The sequence below is a fragment of the Alosa sapidissima genome, chromosome 1 (genome assembly GCF_018492685.1).
Source record: "Alosa sapidissima isolate fAloSap1 chromosome 1, fAloSap1.pri, whole genome shotgun sequence".
Taxonomy (NCBI): Eukaryota; Metazoa; Chordata; class Actinopteri; order Clupeiformes; family Clupeidae; genus Alosa; species Alosa sapidissima.
This window is the reverse complement of record NC_055957.1, coordinates 47,078,912-47,105,931: the sequence shown is the minus strand read 5'-3', so window position 1 is coordinate 47,105,931 and position 27,020 is coordinate 47,078,912. Positions and strand designations below refer to the sequence as shown.

The 27,020-nt window shown below is 40.4% G+C and overlaps 1 protein-coding gene across 4 annotated transcripts in view; it reads left to right on the top strand.

The window, feature by feature from the left end:
• The first annotated feature begins 2,436 nt into the window (after positions 1–2,436).
• The window catches only part of LOC121707761 (NXPE family member 3-like), a 70,402-nt gene continuing 45,818 nt past the window's right edge, over positions 2,437–27,020 (top strand). Inside the window, exons 1-3 of one of the 4 annotated variants that reach the window (XM_042090555.1) lie at positions 2,437–2,683; positions 2,843–2,907; positions 23,720–24,073. In XM_042090555.1, the coding sequence (XP_041946489.1) occupies positions 2,647–2,683; positions 2,843–2,907; positions 23,720–24,073 (456 nt within the window). In that variant the 5' untranslated portion in view covers positions 2,437–2,646. Of the gene's footprint in view, positions 2,684–2,842; positions 2,908–23,564; positions 23,584–23,719; positions 24,074–27,020 lie in introns of those variants that run through there. The other 3 variants (XM_042090564.1, XM_042090574.1, XM_042090583.1) reach the window with 3 other exon arrangements.

Below are 27,020 nucleotides of genomic sequence, written 5' to 3'. Positions count from 1 at the left end.
AAGATGGCTCTTCCCTATATAAGGGGGGAGGGAGGGGATGATGAGTGCCACTGATTGTCAGCACCTGTGTGCCGCTGCTCCTCAGACGTGCAACCAGCCAAAGGAGGTTGCTGGTTTTCTCCTTGCCGGGAGATGTAAGCAGATGTACTTTGTCCGGTGGTTTGTAAGTGAGTAAGTCGTCAGCGTCTGCAGAGACTACGGGGGATCTTTGGCCATTGCTTCTGGGAGGATTGCGGCATAGAGGCTTTGTTGTGGCAATCGCTGTTCCTCTTGTGTTCTTTTGTCTTTTCTTTTGGTTATATGTGATTGTGTATGCTTGTGTTTTTCTTTCTGCTAGCCAGCAGTGGAGGTAATTGCTGATAGATGGATCAGCTTGTGTGTTACGTGGACTACTACACTGGTTAGCAGGCTTATATTGTTTGTTTTTGTTTGTTTGTTTGTTTGTTTGTCAAACCATTCCCTAAGTGTCTTTGTCTAACCCAGCGTCTATTGCATGTATGTGGCTGTTGGGAGGTGGAGCGGGGTTTATGTTTGTGGCACGTTTGCTTGAGTTTGAATCCTTTGTTTGGCACCTGTTGAGGCCCTGAGTGTATTTGATCTTTTGTTTGGTTGTTGAGTCCTTTTTCTTGGTTGTAACCCCCCTGCTCTGTCTCAGAAAGTGGATGATTAGAAGCTGTGGTTGATGTAGCTAACTTTGGGGAAGGCTTACTAAATGTTGCATGTGCTCTCAAACTGTTCTCCTTGAAATGCATGTAAAATAAATTTATGTTTTTATATTCTCAACTGTTCTCTACTTCTTGGTTATCATTCCTAGAATTTTAGTAATTCCCATTTAACACTGGTCAGACTACAATTTGGCCTAAGTCGGCAGGACTGTTTGAGAGCAATATTTAGTTTTGGGGGAATGGTTTTGACATTGTTTATAAAGAGGAACAGCGGTTGTTGTACATAAAGATACGTTTATTAAGTAGGCTAACAAATAAAGTGTTTTCAGCTGAAATGGCATGAAGGCTATCGGACCGCCTGGACCTTTGAGCAAAACATCAGCACAGAGAAGCCCTCAGTGTAGAAATGCAGACCGCTCGGGGGAACCTGCTTATCCAACTGTGGGTCGCCAGTCGAACTGACAGGCTTATCATAAATTATTTCAATTTGGCTATAGGCTACGATTAAAGTTCCTATGGTTCACAACTACTTGCAATATGCTATCGACACCAGTTAACCACAATTTGTAGCCCTATTGGTCATGTTAAGCGTTACTTGCAATGTGAAACTAAAATCTAAGAAAGTTGAAATGTATGTTTAAAGACTTGTTTTTGGTGCATTTTGTCTGTTCGTCTAAAACCAAACAGACAAAATGCACCAAAAACAAAACCTCTGGAGAGGTAGCTACACATGTGTTGTTGCATGATAAAGCAATGAACGTGCAGGTAGCATAGACAGGCAGGACCCAGACAGCACACATACAGCATGGAATCCTCCCATATAATAATGTCGCAGGGGTATCGGCCTGAAGTCGCTTCCATGTATGTTGGCTTTTGATCGTTCCTACTATCCAAAGCAGATCCCGCTATCTGTTTTTTTTTTTTTACCCCAGCATCCATGTATGTTGGCTTTTGATCGTTCCTACTACCAGACGCAGATCCCGCTCTAGCACTTTCACTTGTAGGGCTTTGTTATATTCCGATTCTGCCAAGTTTGTAATTTACCAGAGCACATTGCTCGTTCGTCGCTGCTGTTCTCAACGTGTTATGTTTTGCAGCATTGTATGTTTTGTGTCATCGTGTTAACCTGCTCGCGTTGATGTTACAAATAATAGCACTAGGCTACCGTTTCTTTTAATTAGTTTTAGTGTACAGTCAGTCCTTTTAGGCAAGTCACTCGGCAGCAGTGGTGTAGTCTAGTAGGCTAGTGGATATACTGTATGTAGCTGGATCTAGGCTACTGTGTTGTAGGCTAGTAGTTAGCTGTAGTGGGTAGGCTATACTGTGATCGACCCCAAATGTATCCTAGTCTATTTTAAGTGGATATACTGAGATGGTGATGCTTTTTAAGTGGGTATAACCTACTGAACAGTCCAAACTAACAATTTTAAAGTGTTTTGTAAGAATTTAAGACATTTTTGTATATTTTAACTTTTAAATGCATCAACCAGGTGCACTTTCAAAATAAATCCAGAGGTCAGACTTATTTTCATGGAATAAGTTATAGGGAACGTTATGGGAATGTTCCCTAAAGGTTGCAACGTTAGGGGAAGGTCTATGAAGGTTGCAACGGTTAGGGAACGGTTCTCTAAAGGTTGCAACCTTTAGATAACGTTAGGGGAACGTTCAGGGAAATTCTTGGTTATATAAAACGAACGTTCCCGGAACATTCAGCAAACTTTCCATGGGAACCAAAACTTACTCAAAAACTACGTTTTTGTTAGCTGGGTTGACATGACCTTGGTGGATCCACCGGTTGGGGAGGTTTTTGGATATCCTCGCTTCCACGTTCCGATGGCCTCACTTCCTCCTTCACGTTCTTCCTGGCTTTTTCATGTCTGTCACAGTTTTAGAAGTCCCACAGACATAAGTCATTAAACCAGAAACTGCGAAGACAACAAACAGAGTTTGTACCACAGTTTAAATAAATGAAAGTGATCAAATGGACTCAAGAATCTGCAAATCACGGATTAGCAGGCGTGAGTGTGGTTTGTTCATCCTGCGATAGTGTAGTCTAAAAGTTGTAGGCTAAATGGAAATGACAACATGTAAGGTGTAGATTAGAAAATATGTCAATCAGCCTCCTATTCCTAATTTCTATTTTGCATGATGATGAACTGATACCTTCGTTCTTTTAGTTCCCGCTTATCGTCAGATAATATGGTACTGGATTATAATTGTAACATTTGGACTTTTTTTCACGGTAAGTTGAAATTATTTTTATTCTATTTTATTCTTAAAATGCATATTTAGTAGCCTACACATAGCCCTAGGTCATGGCTATCTGAAGCCAATAATTGAGCCATGCACCTGGACGCTTCCTGAATCTATGTTTAGGCTATTATGAATTGATGAACAGATGGAGTGATGTTTATATATATTTGTTCTTACAATATTGTGTAATAGCCTATTATGGCACCTTGATATCAATTTGATGTCAAGATGTTGACCACCATGTCATTACAAGCTATGGCTTATTTGTAGTAAACAGTGGTGGACAGTAACTAAGTAGGCTACATTTACTTGATTACTGTACTTATTATATGCTGATTAGTAGCCTACTTTACTTGAGTATTAATATTTTTGGAAACTTGTGATTTTTACTCCATTACATTTAAAAGGCAAATACTGTACGTTTGACTCCACTACCGTACACTGTCTACTACATAATAAAGTAGGCCTACTCATTACCTTTAAGCACATTTTAACTGTTTCTTTAAATGCAATAATGCAATATTGAACTTCATTTTTTCAGTAGGGCCTCGTTCAATTTCAACTTGGCTGTGGTAATGCTAGTGACAGCAGATTCTTCATCAGAATATCTTCCATGATCATGGTGAATTTGGAATGAAATTAGACAATCACTTGACACTCACCACATAGCTAGATCTTTACGTATAAGGGATAATAGGCCTATGTCATTAATGGGAAAATAAGTCCCGACAAGGCGAACCGGACCCCGACGCGCCAGCGGAATGGTCTTGCTTCGCCCTGAAGGGACTTCTTTTCCCAATAATGACCGGTGTTCTATACATCATCCCTTACATAAATATTGTAGAAAGGAAACTGAAAGTCATAGGGCCTACAAGCGTACTATTCCTACAAAACAACTAGATACTAACAATGTAGAGCAAGAACAACCATGTGGTGACCCAGTGAGTAAAGATTCATTTTGGAATTTAAGAAGACACATTTTGCGGAAACATGAGTGTGAGCAAAGACAAACGTGAGCAATTTGAATATGCTTCATATCAAGTAGGCCTTAGGCTGAAGTAAAACTTGGATGCTAAGCCTGTATTCTCTAAGCAATTAATCACACTGATCCCTTTAGTTTTAAGCTTATGTGTACTTACGTTATTGCCAAGCGTGGTCGTTGTTGAACTATCTGTGTTGCATTATCTTTTAAAATAAATGTCCTATGAGTGAAATTGTATCCCATATTTTAATACTCTCATAACAGCCCTGCCATCGGGCCTGTCTCTGTGTTGCCCTGTTGCTACCCCTTGCCCTTCCAACGAAACAGATGTCTTCAAATCATCGTTTTCCTTGCTTGAAGGCGAACTTAGAGTGATGTTAACCTATTTAAGTTTAACGGCGTGATTGTCGTGAGAGCACGATTCATTGGTGCTTGCATGATCGGCCTTATGTCTACGTGTGCACTTGAGGCTACTCAGCTACTAGAGAAAGAATTTCCCCTGTTTGTATGTTCACTCCAAGTTGGCCTACCATAACTTACCAACTCTGCACTGTAGACCCTAACTGGCTATTTATATTTTTCTGTGAAATAAGCAAATGTATTTGTTCAACTTTATGAAGCAGAATTACGCACTAGGCTACTTGGAGCATAACACATTTGACAAAGGACAGATATATGTTATAGTGACAAAATATACTTTCAGTGTTTTACGATGTCTGTCATGGGGAAGTTTTTTTCCCTATGCATTTATTCTAGGCTACTGTCAGTGACTGCCGTGAGAGAAGCGGGTTCTGTGTTTCGTTCATGTCAGTGACTGACGCGAGAGAAGCGGGGTCTGTGTTGCGTTGCGTTAATTTATTTTCAATTGGGCGTGCCGTGTCGTCCACAGCTCAGTTCTGACAAAGCCGAATCATTTAATCCGGCCCTGCCCCCAACAAATCACACCTTCCCACCAGCTGTGACAGCTTAAAGAAGTCAAGAGGACTCCTAACTCACAGACCTATTCACAAACATTTCGCCTTTTTGAAATCCTATGCGGTTCAAGAGATCATACCGCACATTGTGGCGGGTCTGTTATTTAACCTACTTACTGTAGGGCAGGCCTTCTGTTAAAGAATTTTATATAAAGCCTGCGCTAACAGTAATCCTCCTGCCCCCGAGACCACAGCTGTGGATAGTGTGGAATGCAAGTAATAACAAAATCCAATGTGTGTCTCAATTGTCCCCCGCTGACCACCTCACACATTTCTCTAGATTTTGCAACGACCTTACATGACACAATGCCATAAAATGCCAGTGTTTAGGACACCGAATAATGTTTGTAATGATACCAGTTAGGCCTACGTTCAACAGTAACATAGGCCTAAGTGTAATGAGCTATTCATTGTCGAAGGTGCATGGTGAAGTGAAGTGAAAATCCAATGATATCGACAAACATTTGCCGATATCATTGGATAGGGACTATGCCTACTTGTTTATTTTTTACGTAGCCTACAATGGCCAGTTCAGACAAAGCTGAAATTACTCATTTTGAAATATTTGTATGGTTATATTGCTTGACTTAAATCCCAGAGAGTAGGCTAGGCTACCGCACCCCACAGTGATGGGCCTAGCGGTCTTACGCGTTCAGTGTGGGGTATAAACAAGCTGAGAATTTAGCGGTGTCACGTCTGCCTGTCAGAGACGTGAGGAGCTGAAGCTTGGGATACAGTTACTACAGTAACAGTATTTTATTTTACTTCTTATGGAATATTTTTTTTCACTTTTATAAAGGCTTTGTTTGAATGCTGTTGGAACAAATAGTAGTTGATTATATAGGCAACTTTCCGTTGCAATATTCTGTGTGTTCTGGACTGCAGGTAACTTGTTAAGCCAGTGGTTCTCAAACTTTTTCTTTCATTCCCCACTTTGATCAAGGAGGCATTGACTGATGATAGTGGAGAAAACGTGTTATCTCGAGGCCTTTGCAAGTCAGCATCTCCGACGGTAGTCTACCCTATTAAAAAAGTTTTCGATGTCCCAAACGGAGAGCCATACTTTATTGTTTTAACGATCTCTATGCTATTCACCAAAATGTAGGCATGGGAACATGATGAAGTATCCAACTGCCGTGTGTTAAATTATTGTGATTACGAGCCAGTGGTTTTCAAACATTATGCATGACTCGGACATCTATGCAACAGACTCATATCGTCCTCGCATTCGCAAAATGAGGACATACAGACTGCTCAGATAACAGGTGTACCTCCAGTTATGCACGGTTTTAGTCAAGTCATTTAAATGTGCTGGTGAAACAGTTGTGTACTCTGGGCACAGTTCTTCCAGAGCTTCGTGCCAAGTAATAAGCGTTGAGTCGAGATGTTTGTGTGAATGAAACGAAGCGTATAGGCCATAGTGTGACATGCGTAAACCAATGGTGTAGAGATGACGCCACAGGGTTTTATTTAAGAGAGCCTACGTTTGTATGTAGGCAATTTATATTCACAATCCTTAGGCCTATAAATAGTATTTTATTTGTATTGGTTGTTTAGAGTAAAAAAAAATCGGTCGGTCTTAATGCAAATTTTCAACCGGCAAAAAAATTAATATTTGGGTCGGTTCTAAATTGACAGGGTCAGTCGGGTTACGGCAAACGAAAATATTTTTAAGGATGGCCTGGTGTTTTTTTGCGCGTCTGCAGAAGTCAGCCAAATATGAATGTAATTCTGCAGCATAAAGCAGATGTATTTGTTTATTGTACAGAAAAATAAAAATGACGTCAAGCAGTCAATTGACTACATTGCAGTCAAGAAGTAGGGCAAATTAATTTACGAAACCAAAACGTGGGTCTAAGCCTCTATTGCGTAGCCTGTTAAAAACGTCGCCAGATAGTATTAAATCGGCAACAACATTGTTTTCTGCAGAAGCCTACCCAAGGCTACAGATGAATTCTGAACAGTCATTTCTCTACTGGCTCAATTATCACGCCACTGTTTTGATTTGCGTAGCTGCGTTACCCCCAACACTGACAATAATGTAGACAGCAAATTTCGATTTTCGTTACCACCGTGTAGTCAAGCCTTAAGACATACCCAAGTAGCCTAAATCGAGGTAATGTTTAATTATGCATGATTTATTTTGTTATTGAATTCGTAGGCTGGGATTACTCTCGGCAAGTCTCCTGCTTTTTCAGTAGGGGCGGCAGGCAGAGCGATGTACAGTGGCAGAGCGACGCACAGTGGCTGAAAGTGGTACTAAAGCTTCACGCAGCTTCACGCCTCGTAATGCGCGACTGAAGTGGTCATTTGAAAGTGATGCCCGGTGTACATAAATATGTATGGTCAAAACCTATTGCTGTGTCTCGTAGGCCTACTCTTACTCAGAGGTGAAAAGAAGAGATAGGATGCGAACTCCGGCCGAGCGTGCAGTGCGCTGCCGTTAAGCCACAGAGTTGAAAAAAATTACCCAGAAATTCGTCCAAGCTATATACTTTAACAAAAATAATGACTCATATTGGTCGGCTTAAGTTAACTGTTTTATATGCTTGCAATAGGTTTAGGTTTTTGCTGATGGCAATGACAATGCCAGCATTAATCATTCGGTTTAAACTAGAAAAATGACGACATACAGTGGGCATTACTTCAAATTGCCCAGCTTCCCTCACACGACTTTAATTTGTATTTTTCCAGTGACGCTGCAACAACCCAAACAACCGGCAGAAGGCTCTTGTGAGCAGGGTGTCTCGTAAAAAGAAATGGAGCCTAGAAAACCCTACACAGACTTCAGACTTTAGCAGACTGGTTTAGAAATAATTTAATAGCAGAAATATGCCTGCCCTGCCCTAATAAAGAAATATTTGGTTAACTGCGACTGAATCCCGTTTGCAGCTGTAGAAGAAACATTCCGGTTTTCTCTGAGTGCAACGATGATAGACAGACATCATTTGGACAAAATATAGAGCATATTAACCTCCGTTGCTCAGCCAAATGCCTTCCTGTTACGTCCTGTTACAGGCGATAAACGATTTTTGATGGTCACAAGTTTACTTCATTAGCGGTTTATTTTTTTTGATTATTAAAAAGTGTTTTTCATTTAAAGGTTTGACTTCATGCTTATTCAGTAGAGCATTTAGTGCTCTCCCCAATCCCAGACGTTCACATTGCATGTTTGTTTGTAATGGATGCAACCGCAAGATAGGCTACGCGCTTCACCATAATGGCAATGAGATGTTAACAGACATGAACCAAGACATATAGCCCAGCAGCACTCTATCTAAAATAACACATACTTGAAGTACCATTCATGATATGTTGTCAAATATTAAAGTTGTGGGAAGTTTACATAATTTAAGCTGTAGGATGTTTAATTCGTCCCCCATGCTGTTTCATTTGTCCCAGCCATGAGGGACGAATGAAACAAAACACACGTTCGACTTCTCCTAAAATAACTCTTGAACAGTTTTGTTCAGAGCTATACAAGCAACTGTATTTGACAAAGGACAGATGTATGTTGCTAGTGACAAAATATTAACTTTCAGTGTTGTACGATGTCTTTGTAAATTACGTTTAATTAAAAAGTGTTTCATTCGTCCCGGTTCTCCCCTATGCTCTGGCTCATAGGCGCCGATAATTTCGAGCACCCACGTGTGCCAGCTTACAGTCCCGGCTAAATATACATTAATTTAAAATCAAACATCGCAGTTCATGTTAAATTTAGCATCTCTCATAATGTGATTGGCTATGTTGCTGTCATCAAAAGAATGAGAAGAAATAAGGGCGATGATGTCATTAAAAACATGACAAGGTATAGTGCTGCAGAGATATCAACCTGAACTAGACTGCATTTCCGGCGGGAACTGCGAAAGTGTGCTTGCCCTGGTCCGGTCACCAACATGAGCAGACAGTGGCATACGCTATGCTGAACCTGGCTTGATCCAGGCATTCTAACAGTGCCTTTCAGTGTTGGAGCAGTGGCAATACCTCTAAAGCTCTAGGCGAGGGCTATTCAACTATTGGCTTGTGGGGTGAATGCGGTTCGTTGGATTTTACCTGTGGCCTGCCTTCGAATTTAGCTTCTATGACTAGGATCAAATCAATAAAATAAAACAACAGCAGTGATTGGCTGCAAAAATAAATAATGTCACGCGTCTTGCACCTCTCAAACTGGGCTATCAGGTAACCTAGAGAAGAATTGAAATTATGAAATATGACCAAGGCATTAAAATGCTGCTTGTTTGTCAGGATACTTTTTCACTGATTTATTTAAAAAATATGAGCTATGAGTGTGAATGTTATATATTCCATTCCCTAATTCTGTTTTACTGGTTTATTTGACAAATAATCTATATGGATTTGCTCTATAAAGACCTTATGTCTGTTTGGGATTGTTTTGAGAGCCTATTGATGTATCTTAGAATAAAGGAATGTCCACAACATTAGTGATGTTTTTTTTGTGTGTGTGAATGTTAGTATTTAGTAAAATGTAATACAACGTTGCCACCTAGCGTTCAGATGTATTTAACATTAACGTGACATTGCTTGCTTATTCTTTCGTCAACTCCATGCTTTTAGGAAAACAATCTTTTTGTCATAGTTCCCTCTTCAATGAGCGATTACCAGCTCGTTTTTGTAACAGAGATAGCTGTTTATTGTCCCTAGGTTTACAGAAACACCTATTCATATACGTAGCCTATGGAGTGCTGCCGACCACTGTTCATTACGGCCCAGAATGCCTTGCATGTCTTTACAACAAAACAACACAGTAAAACCTAAATGCCTGTAAACATATGCATTTGCATACTTGTAACATTTTTAATAATACTCTCCCATCATGATATTTAACAATAATGAAAATTTTAATTTGAATACCATCAATGTGAAAACAACTGTACTACGTCAGCAATAAATAGCTAATGTTCTCCTTACCATTTCAGTTTGTAAGTCCATACTATCCCATGGCAGAGTAAGGATTTCATGATTGGGCAAGGTTGCCCGGAGACATTGTGCATACTCGGAAGGCATTGTGATAGATGTACCAGTACAACTGCAAATGTAGAAGGTGATAGTTACCAAATACGGGTGGGTGGTGTGCCAAATGCTTTTTTTTTTTTTTTAGCTTATGCACCCTCACATTAGAGTCCTGAGTTCAAATACAAAATTTGAACATATTATCAATATGTGACAGTGTTCCTGAGATATGGACGACTTCCTGTTTCGGAGCTTTCGAAAATCAAAAATCCTTCTAGTAACTTTTGTGAGGCTTGGTCCAATGATAATGTACGTCAAGTTTCGTGGCGTTCGGACCAAATTTGTGACCTGTGAAAATTTCGTTTCACTTTCTATTCAATCCAATATGGCGGACGAACGACACGCCCACTTGACGTCATCTTCTCGAGCAAGTTACACCAGTACTGCCCGGACGTTTTAAAGTTGGAACGGTGTCTCTGTCTCAAAGGGCCTAGGCACAGGAGGTGGAAAACAATTAGGGAGACGGGAATAATAATAATATTAAATATAACCGCAAGCGGTGATTTACGGGGTCCGAGCAAAACGAACATGAGGTAGCATAGCTTTTTAGTTTTACATATGCTTTGATTGTTTGGGCCCAATTGTTCAAAAGAAACGTGATCGGATTTCGGTTATCGGATTTCAGTTACCGGATTTCGGCTATCGGATTGGATCAAATCTTGAAAATGGGTTGTTCAAAGGGAAACAAGGATCCTGAAATTGGATTAGATCACATCTATTCTTGGTTTTGATCTGGATAAAACCTTCACTTTGTGTTGTTCAAAACGTTTGAGTTGGATTGGAATAAATTTGATGCATAAAATTAGGATTACCCTGTGCTGTAACATTATAGTGTGCTAACCTCCACAACCTAATAGTATTCTAACAATACCCTATTCTAGTGTGCTAACCTCCACAACCCAACAGTATTCTAACAGTAGTATTCTAGTGCGCTAATCTCCACAACTCAATAGTATTCTAACAATACTCTATTCTACAGGACTATGCATTTGTCATGGATAAGATGAAGGGTCTGATAATGGAAGGCAGTGTTTCCCACAGAATGGAATTGTATTTGTGGTGGTAGGTGAAGGGGGGTGGGGGTGGGTTCTGTGTTGGAGTCAATAAGATGAACAGCCTATAATTATGCAGTTATACTTGCCACGACAAGTCCTGACAAGTAGCTGTAACGTTATAGTGTGCTAACCTCCACAACCCAACAGTATTCTTAACAGTATTCTATTCTAGTATGCTAACCTCCACAACCCAACTGAAGGAACTGTAGGGGGCGATGTGGGTCGAGGTAGAGTGAGTGTGTGGCGAGCAGGCAGAGCCTCGGTCAGAAGGCTCAATGGTATGGAGTGATGACACGGAGATGGCAGGTTTTGGTGCAACACAAGTGAACTTTATTTGAGTTTCAATTCATCTGTTCTTTTGTTCTTTACTTGTATGTGTGCTGCATCAAAGAGGAAACAAACAGAAAATGGAGTAATCAGTGAAATGGGGTAAATCAGTACAGATCCCAACTCACAAACAAACGAATTGACATTTGAACAATAAACTGAAATCATATGGCTACATAAGGTACAACTAAACAACACTTGACATCCCAAGTCAACCAACATCACCTAATCATCTCTCACATGGGACTCCAACACACCAAACCAACAAACAAAGATCTTAACTTTACACATGATGGCAGAGCTACTCTACAAACTGATACACATCACAAAAGTCATAGTGAGGGTCATTAAAGTGATGACTTACGTTAACTCAAAGACGCACACAGAGCAGGACACACTGGAGTGCTGGGTTGAGATGAACAAAAGAGTGAACTGAGGGCGAGCAAACAATTTATCCTGGTCTGAGCCCCTGCTCCGGAGCTACAGGGTTTCCCAGCAGGTAAACTGGGTGTGGTTAGGTGGCAGAGCCAAACAATCCTGCAATTTCTCCACAGCACTTTCACCTCAAGCCCTCCTTACACTGACATACTTTGGAAAGATTTGCAAAGATTTGGAAAAGATTTTTGAAAGACTACAGTCTCAGACCCTCTCACATCTAAAGACAAGTAGTAGAGTTTTAAGTCACAGACTATGATTTTGCAATGACTAGGGATCTTGCAGGGTCACTATTTACAAGACTGCAACACGATTCCTTTAAATTATTACCCATTGTGCAATAGATAAACAGGAACTGAAAATGATAGCCTACTAAACTCAAAGTTGTATTTTCGTGTTTCTGCAGCATTGTTTCATGCGTGACATCCTTAACCGATATAGAGTTGTTCTGTCAAGTGGAAGAGCCGACTAAATATGTAATGACAAATATTATAAGAATAACAAATAATTATAGGCTACAGCTGTGTCGGAGTAAATAAGATAAACAGCCTATAATTATACAGTTATACTTGCCTTGCACTACAAGTCCATATTGACAAGTAGCTGTAATGTTATAGTGTGCTAACCTCCAGAACCTAACAGCATTCTATTCTAGTATGCTAACCTCCACAACCCAAAAGCATTCGAACACTAATGCTTCAAGTGGGATTTGAACTCTCAACCTAAGGATCAACAGTACAAGGCATTATCTCACTGAGCCACTGTCAATACTACATGTTAGCCAGTCACATTCACATGCTGAAAATGTGTATTGGTAAAGACACAACAAGAAATGTTTACAATAAAATGAAGGGCTTTCCTAAAAGAGTACACCTGAAAACTTGTTGAAATTCTGGGGCAATTAGACATTTGTAGAGAAGAACACTAATGGATGAAATATAAATATGATAGACTTAATGATGAAGGAAAAATAGTAAACAAAGAAGTTCCCCTAAATGTCAGAGTGTCTCAGCATTCTGATTCTTGGCAACTAATGACTGTGTATGTTGATTGCCTGATGTCATTCAGGTGCTGTTCAATGGTGTGAATCTTCAATAACCAATAGTATTTGAGCTAGAGCCTAAAGCACTAGCGGAGTTTTGAACTCTCAACCTAACAAACACCAGCACTAGGCATTATCCCACTGGACCACTGACAATCTTAAATAATGGGCAGTCACATTCACATGGTGAAAATGTGTTTTGGTAAACACACAAGAAAAACTCCAAGCATACATTTGACAATAAAATGAAGGGCTTTCCTAAAAGAGTACACCTGAAAACTTTTTGAAATTCTGGGGCAATTAGACATTTGTAGAGATGAACACTAATGGATGAAATATAAATATGATAGACGTAATGATGAAGGAAAAATAGTAAACAAAGAAGTTCCCCTAAATGTAATAGAGAGTCCCGGCATTCTGATTCTTGGCAACTGATGAGTGTGAATGTTGATTGGCTGATGTCATTCAGGTGCTGTTCAATGGTATGAATCTTCAATAACCAATAGCATATGCAGGTTGAGCCTAAAGCTCTACCAGGATTCAAACTCTCAACCTAACAAACACCATCACTAGGCATTATCCCACTGAGCCGCTGACAATCCTACATATTGGGTAGTCACATTCACATGGTGAAAATGTGTGTCGGCAAACACACAACATCAAGAAAATTCCTAGCATACATTTGACAATAGAATTAAGGGCTTTATAAAAAAAGAGTACAGATATGAAAATGTGCACTGTTAATGGTATCCACCTAATGATGGTTGTATGGTTGTTATCCAAGAAAAAAATACTCATATAGGAATATAGGTGAAATAGGATAAATGGGCTGAGTGGTCGAACTTTATTGGCCTATATCTCTGAAATGGAACAACATATCCAAATTATTTTGATGACTTTTGTGAGGCTTTGTCTAAACATTGTCTGTGAGAATTTTGGTGAAGATTTGATAATTTTTGAAGCCTGTGAAACTTTTTATGATGTTTGGCTTTTCTCTGAAATTGTGGCAAAAGTAAACATTTTTAGAGCATAAGACCAGGGTGAAAAAGATGCATCTGAATTTAGAGATTAATATGATGAAAGAATTTTGAGTCTAGGTCAATCTGGTAAGGAGAAATAAGCGTTTTTGACAAGAGCGCCACCTTTGGGTGCAGTACCCCAAATTTTGGGTTATGGGTAGTGGGGGGTACTGGTAACAATACTTGAAAATGTCAAGTTTCTAGGACTTACGGTTTATAGGAATATAGGTGATCTAGGAAAAAAGGCCTCAGTGGTCTAACTTTATTGGCCTATATCTCTGAAATGGAACAAAATATAAAAATTCTGAGCGATAACTTTTGTGAGGCTTGGTCTAAACATTGTCTGTGAGAATTTTGGTGAAGATTTGATTATTTTTGAAGAGTGTGAAACTTTTTATAATGTTTGGCTTTTCCATGAAATTGTGGCAAAAGTAAAAATTTGTAGACCATAAGACCAGGGCCAAAAAGATGCATCTGAGTTTAAAGATTAATATTATGAAAGAATTTTGGGTCTAGGTCAATCTGGTAAGGAGAAATAAGCATAATTAACTTTTTTTCCAATAGCGCCACCTTTGGGTGCAGTACCCCAAATTTTGGGTTATGGGTAGAGGGGGGTACTGGTAACCATAACTGAAAATTTCAAGAGTTTTGGAGTTACGGTTTAGGCTGCAGGATGACTTTTACAGAATTTTGGCAAAAAATGAACGGTACAGAAACAATAGGGGTCCTGCAGCTACGCTGCTCGGACCCCTAATAATAATAAGAAAACTTAAGAAGAACAATAAGTGTGCTAGCCTAGAAATCTAGACGCACCCTAGCGGCGGCAAATTAATTTGCTCAGCCTGTACGTCTAGTATCGAACCATAGGGATTTCTATTGGCTTAGCACCGTGGATGTTCTCCAATCACAGCGCTCTATTTTGTTAGAGAGTCTTAAGGCGGGCTTAACAGGATAACGACAGTCCTGCGACTGTGAACAACAAGGAAGGTGGCTATGGCGAACGAAGAGCGGTTGTTTGAATCGGCGTTGGCGTCAACTTTAGTCTGACAAACTTTTTCAACTTTTAGTCTGACAAAGCTTATTGTTTTGTGACACAGCTAAACACTGGTACCTCATAGAACGTCTATAACATAGCCTAGGTGGTCGCAACTCGCAAAAGTAAAGCAGATAGAAAGAACTCACGCAAATCTAGCCTACAAACACGCAGACAGCTTCATGCACAGGGGAGAGAGAGCGCGCACACGGGTGTTTTATGATTGTTGGCTTCTGATGGTATCCTGCTAATTCACTGAAGAAAGACTTATGATTATGGATAGAAAGAACATTCTGAAAAGGAAAGGAGTAAGGCAATGAGGAGCAATGCTATAGTGGAATACTCATGTTGCTGTATAGGCTCACAGGTTGGTGAAGGAGAAAGCTACATCTAGCTGAGCCCAGTGACTATGCTTTTGTGAGAAGGCACACCATTCATAGGCCTAAGAATATCCCTGGCAGACCTGGCACAAAAAAATATCATACCATACACGGCTTTTAGACCAGTGTAGGATATTTGTAAGTTTGAGAACCACTGCCTCCACTTACCGTCGGCTAATGCGCGCTTCTGGATGGATAGGCTAACACGAAATATAATTTCTGTTTAAAAAAACAAAGCAAAGTGTTTTTCCTTCTTAACCTTCTGAGTTACGTAAACTGTTCAGGAGTCAAACGACGGATCATGCGTGATTTAGGCGTAGTGTAGGTGACTGAAAGTGCACAAAAAGTATGCAAAATATGCATTCAACCAGCCTGTTGTCCATAGCCTTTCAAGAGAGTGGCGCCGGAACGATTTTAAGGCCCCGTCCACACGGAGACGCTTTTTGGGTTAAACGCACAGGTTTTGCATCGTCTTGGCCGATCGTCCAAACAAATCCTGTCAAAGCACTGCCCGAAACTGCTCTTTTTTGAAACCTGGTCCCAGGGTGGAAAAATCTGAAACCGTAGCCCTTGCAAGTTCGTTTGGACGGCGAAACCGCATACTTGCGTATTAGAGGTCATCGCCACACCTCAGCTGCCCGGGACTTGACACTTATAGTATTGCCTAACAATAATAGTTTTCATATATGACGATTACACTCAGTAGGATAAATATCACCACTGGTGCTGCGCAGCGCCAATAGCTTATCATGACTTGGTGGACTGAACAATGTTTTCCCTGTGTTTTCTTGATGCATGTCAGGCTACTCTCAGTGACGCGAGAGAACTATTCAGAAGTTATTAGGGAAGTGCTGTGTAAGTTTAAATGAATTTGTGCGTAGTGCCGGTGTCATTCATTTATCTTACTACATAAATAAATGCATTCATAGTCTAGTGAAGTCAGATATGAGCATACAAAGACGCTTAACTCATGTTAAGCCTATGGTAGATGCGCACTAAATGCGAATGCGCGATTTGATGCAGGCAAAAGTATCAACTGTTACTAACGAAGCAATTATAAATGTGGCGACAGAATAGCCTAGAACTTGGGTAGACCTAGCGTTTAGTAGCCTATGCACTTGCGGTGATAGCCAAAACTAATGTGAATTGTGGACTATCCTACAACCAAAGAAAGTTAAGGAGATTATTTGTACCTGCATTAGCCAAATAAAGGACGGGACTGCACCCTTCACAAACCGTAAAAATTAAGTTTATTCTGTACAATTTCTGTAAGAGAAACAGTGCCACCTATAGGCCTAGGATATGAAGTAACGTGTTGAGATGGATCCGTTTGGACGCAAATATTCTTGATACGGTTCCAGTGAAGACGGAGGAAAAAAAGATTGGTTTGGTACGTGTGGACTAGCCCTAAGGCTATTTCGCATAGGCTACTCAATGGTGCTATTTCACATGCATTATAGCAACCCCCACTCACCGGGGTTAGGTGGAAGGTGTTAATAGACGATTAGCGTAGCCTACAGTGGACTAGGGCTGTCAAAATTGCTCAAAAATGATGTTCGAATATTCCCTCTAAAATAAACACATGTATTCGAATATATTGGAATATCTAGGATATATTACTTGCGCATTATGTCAGTGACGCGCATCATGTGATCTGTTTTTAACTTTTTGGAAGCTTGGCCTCACAGATGCGCTCGTGCCTTAGACGGCAAGAAAAATCTTCTCGATATAAGCCTATTAACTGACCGCCTGATTCACGTTGGCTGGGGGGCAGGGGGGGCCATCAGACATTTGTGCCCAGGGGTCTATGAATTGTTAATCCGGCCCTGCCCCCAACAAACGCAACTTTCCACCTCTGGGACAGCTTAAAAGAAGTTGAGAGGACTTCTAACTCACTAAGACCTACTTACTGTAGGCTGTGCAAACCACAGGCCTTTATTTTGGGCAAGCCTGCATTCAAGGCAGGCCTTCTGTTGAAGAATTTTATATAAAGCCTGCGCTAACAGTAATCCTCCTACCCCCCGCTACCACAGCTGTGGATAGTGTGGCATGCTCACGCGTTATGTCTCCTTCTTGCAAACTTGACTAGGCCTATAGCGCAACCATTTACGTCTTCATAAAATAACAATTTGCCAGATATGCCTTCATATCTTTGGGCTTCATTCAGCATTTTGTTCTTCCACTAGAAATGACTTCTACATTTGCTGCCTGCTGCATCCTTTCTGCTTTTATTGTTTAGAAAACGTTTGACGTCTTCAGTTAATGCATTAAACATTGTTTGTTGGTAACCCGCCACAAATAGCCTACAGATTCTTGCATGCGTACATTCTCTATTCTCTCCAAAATGTGCCTGTTCTATAGGCTGGCCAAGTGCGTAATTCTGCGGCATAAAGCAGATGTATTTGTTTATTGTACAGAAAAATAAAAATAACCTGTCAAGCAGTCAATTGACTACAGTTCATTGCAGTCAAGAAGTAGGGCAAATTAATTTACGAAACCAAAACGTGGGTCATAGTTGTCTAAGCCTCTATTGCGTAGCCTGTTAAAAACGCTACGCAATAGAGGCTTGATAGTACTAGATAGTATTAAATCGCCAACAACATTGTTTTCTGCAGAAGCCTACCCTAGGCTACAGATTAATTCTGAACAGTTATTTCTCTACTGGCTCAATTATCAAAAAGGTGCTTTCTCTTCATCCTCCGCCAGTTGTAGTCTGCATGAACAGTTCTTGCACAAGACACTGTTTTGATTTGCGTAGTTGTGTTACCCCCAACACTGACAATAACGTAGACAGGAAATTAAGATATTTTTTCGTTTTGTGGAGCGGCACCGGTAGGCTATCAAAAGCAGATTTCGATTTTCATTACCACTGTGCAGCCAAGCCTTAAGCCATACACAAGTAGCCTAAATACTAAAGTTTCACGTAGCTTCATGCCACGTAATGCGTGACTGAAGTGGCCATTTCAAAGTAATGCCCACTGTAGGCCTTGCTATGCCAGAGAATTTCTAGTGGTGGGGTATTATTACACGTTGCCACTGTTTCCACCAATGATATGTATCGCTGCATCATCAACATCGTTGTTGAAACTATATGGTGTTCGAACGCCGGAGGTAGCGAATTGCGACACAGGTACGATGCTTTCTGGAAACAGGTGTAACAATGTCGTTGTTTGGTCGCAAGTTGCCATGGTGGTTGAGCAACGTCGTTGCTAACTTTTCTAGAAACAATCCCCAGAACGATGGACGGCCATCGACTGGCTCAGTGCCTCATAAGTATAACTATATATACTCTTTTGATCCCGTGAGGGAAATTTGGTCTTTTCATTTATCCCAATCCGTGAATTAGTGAAACACACAGTGAGGTGAAGCACACACCATCCCGGCGCAGTGAGCTGCCTGCAACAACAGCGGCGCTCGGGGAGCAGTGAGGGGTTAGGTGCCTTGCTCAAGGGCACTTCAGCCATGCCTACTGGTCGGGGTTCGAACCGGCAATCCTCCGGTTACAAGTCCGAAGCGCTAACCAGTAGGCCACGGCTGCCCCAAAATTTCATTTGCTGCCGCTAGGGTGCGTCTATATTTCTAGGCTACGACTGTCTAGCTCTCCACATAAATATACGTCACTCAGGCTTAGTCAAAGCTATCAGTATGTCTACGCTACCAGTTGTCATTGTCATCCAAAAAAGTAAACAGTTGTGCCACCGCGTTTTCAATGAATGATACTAGGCAAGTTGATGCAGCCTTAATATTTCGCCAGAGACTTTCTAATGAGGAGACACAGCACTCAAAAAATCCTCCATAGAAATGCATGGTATGGTTTGTAACTGTTGTCTACACATATCCCACCCTTCCTCGGCAAAACGTCGACATGTGAATACATTGAGCCAATCATATGGTGTGAACTCCTTGCGCACGCGCATTTCTGCCGAATAGGATGCTCAATGAGTGCCCAAAAAGCGTTGCAATATGGCCGCCGAATGGAGGGACTTGCCTAAAAGGACTTTGATTTCGCCCCTCTCTGTGGTTCAGTCTTGCTCATCCTTGCGCTTCAAAAACGCGCTAGTATTGAGTACATGCAGAACAGGTGGTGAATGTCAGAGCCAGTCGCCATGGAAGAACTTAATGGGATAGGCCTATCAAAAACGAAAAAAAAAGTAACATAAAACGGAGTGGGAGAACAGCGACATTAAATCAGTTCTCCACCAAAGGTAGGCTATAGTCCTGTCCCAATATTTAGACTATTGACAAACTACCCCTCAAATTATTTATCGTAGCTAGCCTATCTTGCGTTTGGTGTGACTTAAAACCTTACCCCTTATCCAGAACACATGATGCTAGCATATGAATTTTTTTTAAAAAAACTACGAATAGGCGTGCTGCACATCTACTGTGGGCATAACCGTTTTTTTTTCTTCTATTCAACAAAGTGGTAGTCTACGTATTCATAAAACATTGGCAAAACACAACTGTAAGAGCTTGGGTCTCAATACGGGTCCTTAACTGCTTAGTAAATAAAAGTTGCATGAACTTTCTTAAAGAGAGCTGTAGCCTTTCTGGATTTTGCTATCAAGCATTAGTAGACTTACACTAGGCCAGGGATTCCCAAACTGTACTGTACGCGAGCTGTCATTGGGGGTTACGCGAGATGAAAAGGGCAATGTTGAAAAGGTGTTAAAAAATTATGAATTAATTAATAATCAAATTCATTCATAAATAATAAATAATTTCGAATTTGGTTATAATGATATGGAAACGTGAAATTAAAGGAGATCATTTGTAAACACTATACTATAGCAGGCTATGTTTTCATTAAAAAAAAAAAATCTACCCACAATGCATGTGATTTCCTGCGGGCAGCCAGAATATCTGGTGCGTTAATTTTTGTGGAAGTATAAGCTATGTAGAAGGCTACGCAAACATGGAAAACTGGCTAAAAACAGGGACACTGTCCAAAAGGACTAATTAAAGCGATCGGAGAAGAGAAGAGAGAAAAGTTGAGCAGGATACAGGTAACGATGGCCAATAGGATGGGGTGCAGAATGATGAAGGTGGAGGTGGAGTGCGGGGGGATAAAAGAAAGACAAGACAAGACAAGACAGAAAAGACTGTGCAAAGAAAACGAAAATAGCCTATGATGAGCCTAGGCTTCACATGGATTGGGAGACAGACTGCCCAAAGCCACAGTGCGTGGTTTGTAGTGAGGTGCTATCTAACCAGTCTAATGTTGTTCTCCACACAGTTTTTTAGTGTGACAGCTCATAGACCAGTTGCACATTTTGATTTTGTTATTTGTTATCATGTAGGGCATGATGCCTGGAATGCATCAATAGAATGTGTTACTTTTCGGATGGTGAGCCGAGTCAGGATGTATAAGGTGGTCCGCAGGAAAAAAAGTTTGAAAACCGCTGCACTAGGCCTACATACGTCTCATAATAGCCCTTTTCAAATGAAAAGTAAGAATATAGTCCAACATGTACATGTTATAAGGGGTTATTTTCAGTGAGCTACCCCGGTCTTTCCTACAGACTAGAGGTAAAACATTGTTAAAACAGTGTTGCTTTGTTTAGGCTGTAAAATATTTCCCTACTCAGTAAATGTCATCTTAAGGTGAGTTTAACAGGTGTGACCTTTACCTTGATGTAGTAGCCTATGTGATGAGATCAAACTCCCAATAGACTTGCTTAAAATGAGTTGAATATAACAACCTGTGTAGGTTTTTATAGACCGTATTATGCTTTCAATGCATGTAATATATTTTAAGCCAATTTATCAATTAGTTTTCACAACAGTTGAGTGTCAGGTGGTAAGTGCTAGGATCAGCAAGACTTGTTGTAAGTGGTGCTATGAGAGGAGATCTAAAGAGCCTGCCCTTGTAGGAACTGGCAGTGTGTTCCACCAACGAGGAACAACAGATGAGAAAAGTTTGGATTGGTCTGAGCGTACCAATGGTAGAGCTAGACGTCGTTCGATTGAGGAGCGCAACGGTCTGGAGGTAGCGTATGTCTGTATGAGGGCATTCAAGTAGGTGGGAGCAGAACCGGAGACTACTTTGTAGGCAAGCTTTAAGGCCTATTCACACCAAAAATGATAACGACAACGATAACTATAACCATAACGATAAAAGCGTTCACACTGAACAACGATAAGTCAACTTAAGTCTCTCCTTGTGTTAATGAATGTGACGGTTAAAATTTGATGGGTTCTGATTGGCTATTATCTTTTTATCGTTCTGAAAGTGATCCCCAACGATATCGTTCTTCATGTCGTTATCGTTATAGTTTATGTGTGAACGTCGTCATTCATATTAACGAGAACGATATTTATTTATAGTTATCGTTATAGTTCTTGGTGTGAATGGGCCTTTAGAGCCTTGAATTTGATGGTACTCCGATTCCTATAGCTGTATGGCAAGCCCAAACAATGGTTCTTGTACATCGTTCTAGTTTTAATTTGATGGTGGTTATTCCAAAGTCAAAACATACTCCACAGAGCCTTGCAAACGAATTGCTGCCAAAACATTACATTTGGCTGACGCATTTTTAACCAAAGCGACTAACAACATGGTAAACAGTTTAAGTTTTAAAGCAATTCTCTCAACAATTTTAGGACAATTTAAAAACGGTAGTGTACAGTAAGAATAAGTGCACCAGTGAGTGCTGTTTTTAAACAGTTGAGTGTCATTTCAAGACGGGTGGTAAGTGCTAGGATCAGCAAGACTTGTTGTAATTGGTGCTATGAGAGGAGATGTTCTCTAAAGAGCTGGGTCTTCAGGAGTTTTTTGAAAAAAGAGAGGGATGTCCCTGCCCTTGTAGGAACTGGCAGTGTGTTCCTAGCCTGGGTGTTCCCATGCTGCCTTGCGCGCGATTTGATTCACGCTGCTAAGGCAGCCTGGAGACCATGGAGCAAATTTTCGCCTGAGATAGGGAACCAATCACAGAACAGGTGGGAAAGCAAGGTGATGATGAGCTATGCACAGACGCATTTGATAGACATCTGTGGCACCCAATAAACGGATCTGGGCATTTTTTTCAAATACGAGAAAATGAACGTTTGGTTCCCAGACCACGTCTCATTGAGAAGTGGTGGCGCTAGCCAGGCTAGTGTGTTCCACCAACGAGGAACAACAGATGAGAAAAGTTAGGATTGGCCTGAGCGTACCAGTGGTAGAACTAGACGTCATTCGTCTGAGGAGCGCAACGGTCTGGAGGTAGCGTATGTGTGTATGAGGCCATTCAAGTAGGTGGGAGCAGAACCGGAGACTACTTTGTAGGCAAGCGTTAGAGCCTTGAATTAGATGCGGGCCGCCATAGGTAGCCAGTGTAGCTGGATGAGCTTCCCGAAGGCGAGGACAGGTGTTCCCTTTACCAATTAGCCACAGGTAGTGACATCATAAAGCCTCGCAATATCGCAAGTCAGTGCTTTCCCTACCATGTCAACCTAACCTATCCTAATATTGATTTAAAGGGTGTTACACCTAAAACACACCTATGACTGATTAAGAAACAGCAAAAAAAACCTTTTGAACAATGCATCCAACGTCTGATTACAAAATCACGCTGAACGTGGACTGGACATGCCCTAAATGTCTTTAAGCTTTGCGCCTCTGACCAAGTGTTTTTAGATCGCCAAGATAGGGCCCCTTGTGACCAACCTACATCCTATTGTTGACAAAATAAACATTACAAAACATTAAAAAGGACAAATAAAAAAGGACATATTTTAACTGTTTCTTTAAATGCAATAATGCAATAGCTATTGAACTTCAAAACAACATTACAACACTTTTGAATATTTAAGTATTTTTAAAATCAAGTAGCCTACTTCTTTACTTCAACTCAAGTACAATTTTGACATAGCAACTTTCACCTGTATTGGATTAATATTTGACAAGGTCTACTGACTTAAATAAAGGAATTATGTACTTTGTGTGAACCACTCGGTGGGTTGCACAGTTTTGAAAACGAACGTTAAGGGTTGTTTTAGGACATGTTTGAGTAGCCTACTACAGTATGCCCATTGCCAGCCACCCTGAGAGGTGAAAAGGCGATTCAAAACGAGTCAGAAAAGTCGAGACAGGACCAATCGTCAAAATTTCGGTGTCCACCACTCTAGTTCATCCAAAACAAACCAGAAAAGGGCCTTAAAGTGCTAAAAACCGGAATTTTCCTTTCATAACAGAAGCGTTATGTCATAATATGACTTGTTTATGACACGTTCATGACCATGTCATGACACTCTTATGTCGATACTGTCAAGTAAAGTGTAACCCAATATTTTCTCTGGCATTTCAATGATTTTGAAAATCATTTTGAATGAGGGAGACCAGACGGATCTGCCAGAGCAAATTCAAATGTGCTCTAAGATTAGTCTCGACTCCAGGCTAGTCTTGGGTATGTGTCCAAGGCCCTGGAGGCCTCATTCTGATCTTCTGCATTGTGTTTTTCAAAAGAAATGGTAAGAATCATGAAGCCAATTCAGGGGTTTATTAACCAACCATGTGTGCTTATTTTATTTATTTCTGTGCAGGTGATGTTATCAGGCTATTGTCAATGGCCTTTGCCCATGCTTCCCCTGAGGCATAGATCTGTATTCAATAATGAAACACAAATGCTCAAAATCCCAGAAGACCTGGGCTTCAGTGAGTATGAGTGGGACCGGATACAGAGGGCACTCCACTGGGGTGAACCAGACCACCAGATTACCACTGCAACCATGAGCACCAGTCCAGACCACTCCACCTTTTTAATAAACAACTTCAAGGACAGTTACTATGTGGGGGAGGAACTCCATGCCACCATTGTTGCCAGGGACTTTACTGGTATGCCAAAACATTATGGAGGGGATCTCTTCCAAGCAAAAGTTTATTCAGACACATTAAAGGTATTTCTATTCTTTCAGTTATTTTTTTTTTATTATTTTGTTTTATTTAATTTCCACAGTTCCGGAAAACTAGGTTTATTTCCAAGAATCTCTTAACCACTCATTTTGTCCATGACATAAGCTATACTCCTCTTCCTGCAAAAAACAATGGGAAACGTGACATGTAATGCATTAATATTGCATTTATTGTTACATTTTTGTTATTTTGAAAGTAACTTTATAGGCCTACACTAGAAGTGCACTTGGAGAGTGCACCTTGTAACGGTTTGCTTACTTTTCCTAATTTTTGCTGGGGTGCCAGGCAGCTTTAGTCTGCCAATTTAGTCATTAAGTCGTGTCAGAAAAGTAAGAAACATTACAATATACATGTAGCCTATCAACTACCTGCAATCACGTTGAGGCTTGCCGCACTAAGGCAAAAGGTCGTAACTTCGATTTTGGCAAAAATTAGTTTTTGTCATTATTAGGACAATAAACATGTTTTATCATGTAGACAAACATCAAGTGTCAATTCGGATGTTTTGGGGGGAAAATAAGATGACGTTTTTGACGTAACTTCAAAAAGCCAAGGGGAAACTGTGGTAGAATCCCGTAACGTCAGATACATAGACTGTAAAAAATATGGACAAAGCGTCTGTGACGTCACCCATAGATTTTCTGAAGAACGGTTATGAAGCCGTTTATGGGGGGTATGGGCGGCGCCATCTTGGAAAACCTTGGGAAATCCTAACCCCGCCCACCTCCTGAGCAAGCCGGTGAACCCTCCTCGTCGTCAGCCGAGCAGCCTCAGCTAAGCTATCTGTAACGTTAACGTTAGGCCTGCAAGATGGACTGGCACAGACGTTGCTGTAACATAATTTGCTGGTAAGTTTGATCTGCTAACGTGAAGTTCATGTATGTTTCTTAATGCCATGTTCAGACACTTTTTAATTTTGTATGCTGAAAGGTATTCGGGTGAACGGTTGAAAAGTTGAGAATGAAGAGTTGAGTTTGCAGATTCTAACGTTAGCTTCTAGGTAGCTAAAATAAACTAACGTTAGCCATCCCTCCCTTGCTGAAGTTACGGTAAAATAACGTAGAGTAATTTAGCAGTTTAGCGTTACAGGTTCAGCAACTCATACTGACAAAAATGTATCTTTGCCTTTATTGTTTTGTGATTAACGTTAGCATCTCATATCCTCAGTGGCAGCCATCATTGTAACGTTAATTAATTTACGATAACATCAGCCAGCTCGCTGTATTCTGTCAACGTGTGGTGTGAATTGATAACAAAATCGTAGTAGGGTATTAGTTAACTTGTACATCATGAATTCATTTTGATAAACTCTTAATATCACGTTTTGAAATCGCTATATTGCTCTAAAGTTCTCAGTGGTAGCTTGGTCTAAGATGACATTGAAATTTCTCATCAGTGGCCATTTCACGATCCAGCGTTCATGTTCTGTTAGCTTGCCTTATTTCCCCTTCTTGTCAGGCTATTATCAAAACGTTAAATCCAGTTACAGTGTCCGGTGTTTGGCATAACAATGCCAATATTAGTGTAGTTTGTCACTGAAGACCCATTTCAAATCGCACAATAGTACTACAGCATTGTACAATAACTGTACTTTTGTTGATTACAACAAGTAGTGTTGGTTTGCATTATTGTATTATCTTGTAAGATATATAGGTACTAATGAAAAGTTTACCTTTCTATTTTGGCAGTTCGCCATGGGGAGGAGGCGGCAAGGAGGTCCATGGGCTCTAACCTGGGACTAGAGGTCCAGGTGAAGTGGTTTGGCTGGGGTGTGGTGATACTGAACCCATTGAGACTATACAGTACATTTCACTTTATGTCTATTGATGGACTGTTACACCTACCCTTTACTTATGCCAAACCCATTTCTGTTCTGTAAATATCAGAAAGCAAACTTACTGTTGATGGCACTGAACTTGCACTTGGAAATGTTTATGGAACTTTTCTGAACTGTAAATTACATTAAAACTCATGCCAAACCAATTTGCCTGTGCTTTCAAAAACATTTATACAAATCCGTCAGCTTCAGTCAGTAGGTTGAATTGAAGACCCAGATGCAGAAGTAAAGGTGATTTTTTACTTGTATATCTTGAGCATTACAGGTAACCACTGAATTTGTGAAACTAAAATAACAAAAACTAATATGTACTAAGCTAGTACATAGTCAATACACATTAGATCACTTTAAAGACACAGATGCAAATGCTGTAAATAAAGGTGAACAAAGTCCTTGAAATCAGAAGCTGCCACTGCTCAATGACTTCTGCCCCATCTGGTAGGATTTCAAAATGTTCCAGATCTGAAAACAGAAATATTGGTATATGTCACATCCTTGAACTTACTGTAAACTATGAACAAGTGCTCACAAATTAAGCTAAAAAATATATTTTTTATGTGGCAATCATAGACTGTGGAGGCAATATATGACAACAACGAAGTAAGATTTGCAGACTCACTCCCAATATTTATAATGAACAACAAACTCACAGAACACTTAGCTGAATGGGGACAGGACACGCGTATTCAACTATTGCACATGCCCTGTTTATGCGGGCAATAAGCAAAAACAAATGTGGTGTATTTAAAGTAATGTAGAATAAATATTTCTTGTATTTTTGTGTTTTCAGTGAAACAGTGTAAGCTCATATCTACACCCTATTGAGGTAGTTATTAACAGTTAGGCCAAGGTCCAGTCAAACAGTAGCCAGCCACTGGTGCCATATTGTTTAATTATGCAATCTGTATCCAACCAAAACCTGCTAATTTGAAGGCATAATACAACTACTTTCCGTGTGTGACTTATCAAAAGATGCTAATGATAAATTATTTTGATAGTTATTGCACAGATGTGCCCTGGACTGCTCAAAATAAAAGGCCACTCTAAATGTCTGAAATGCATTCATGTTTGTTCAGTATATGGTAACGATGTCT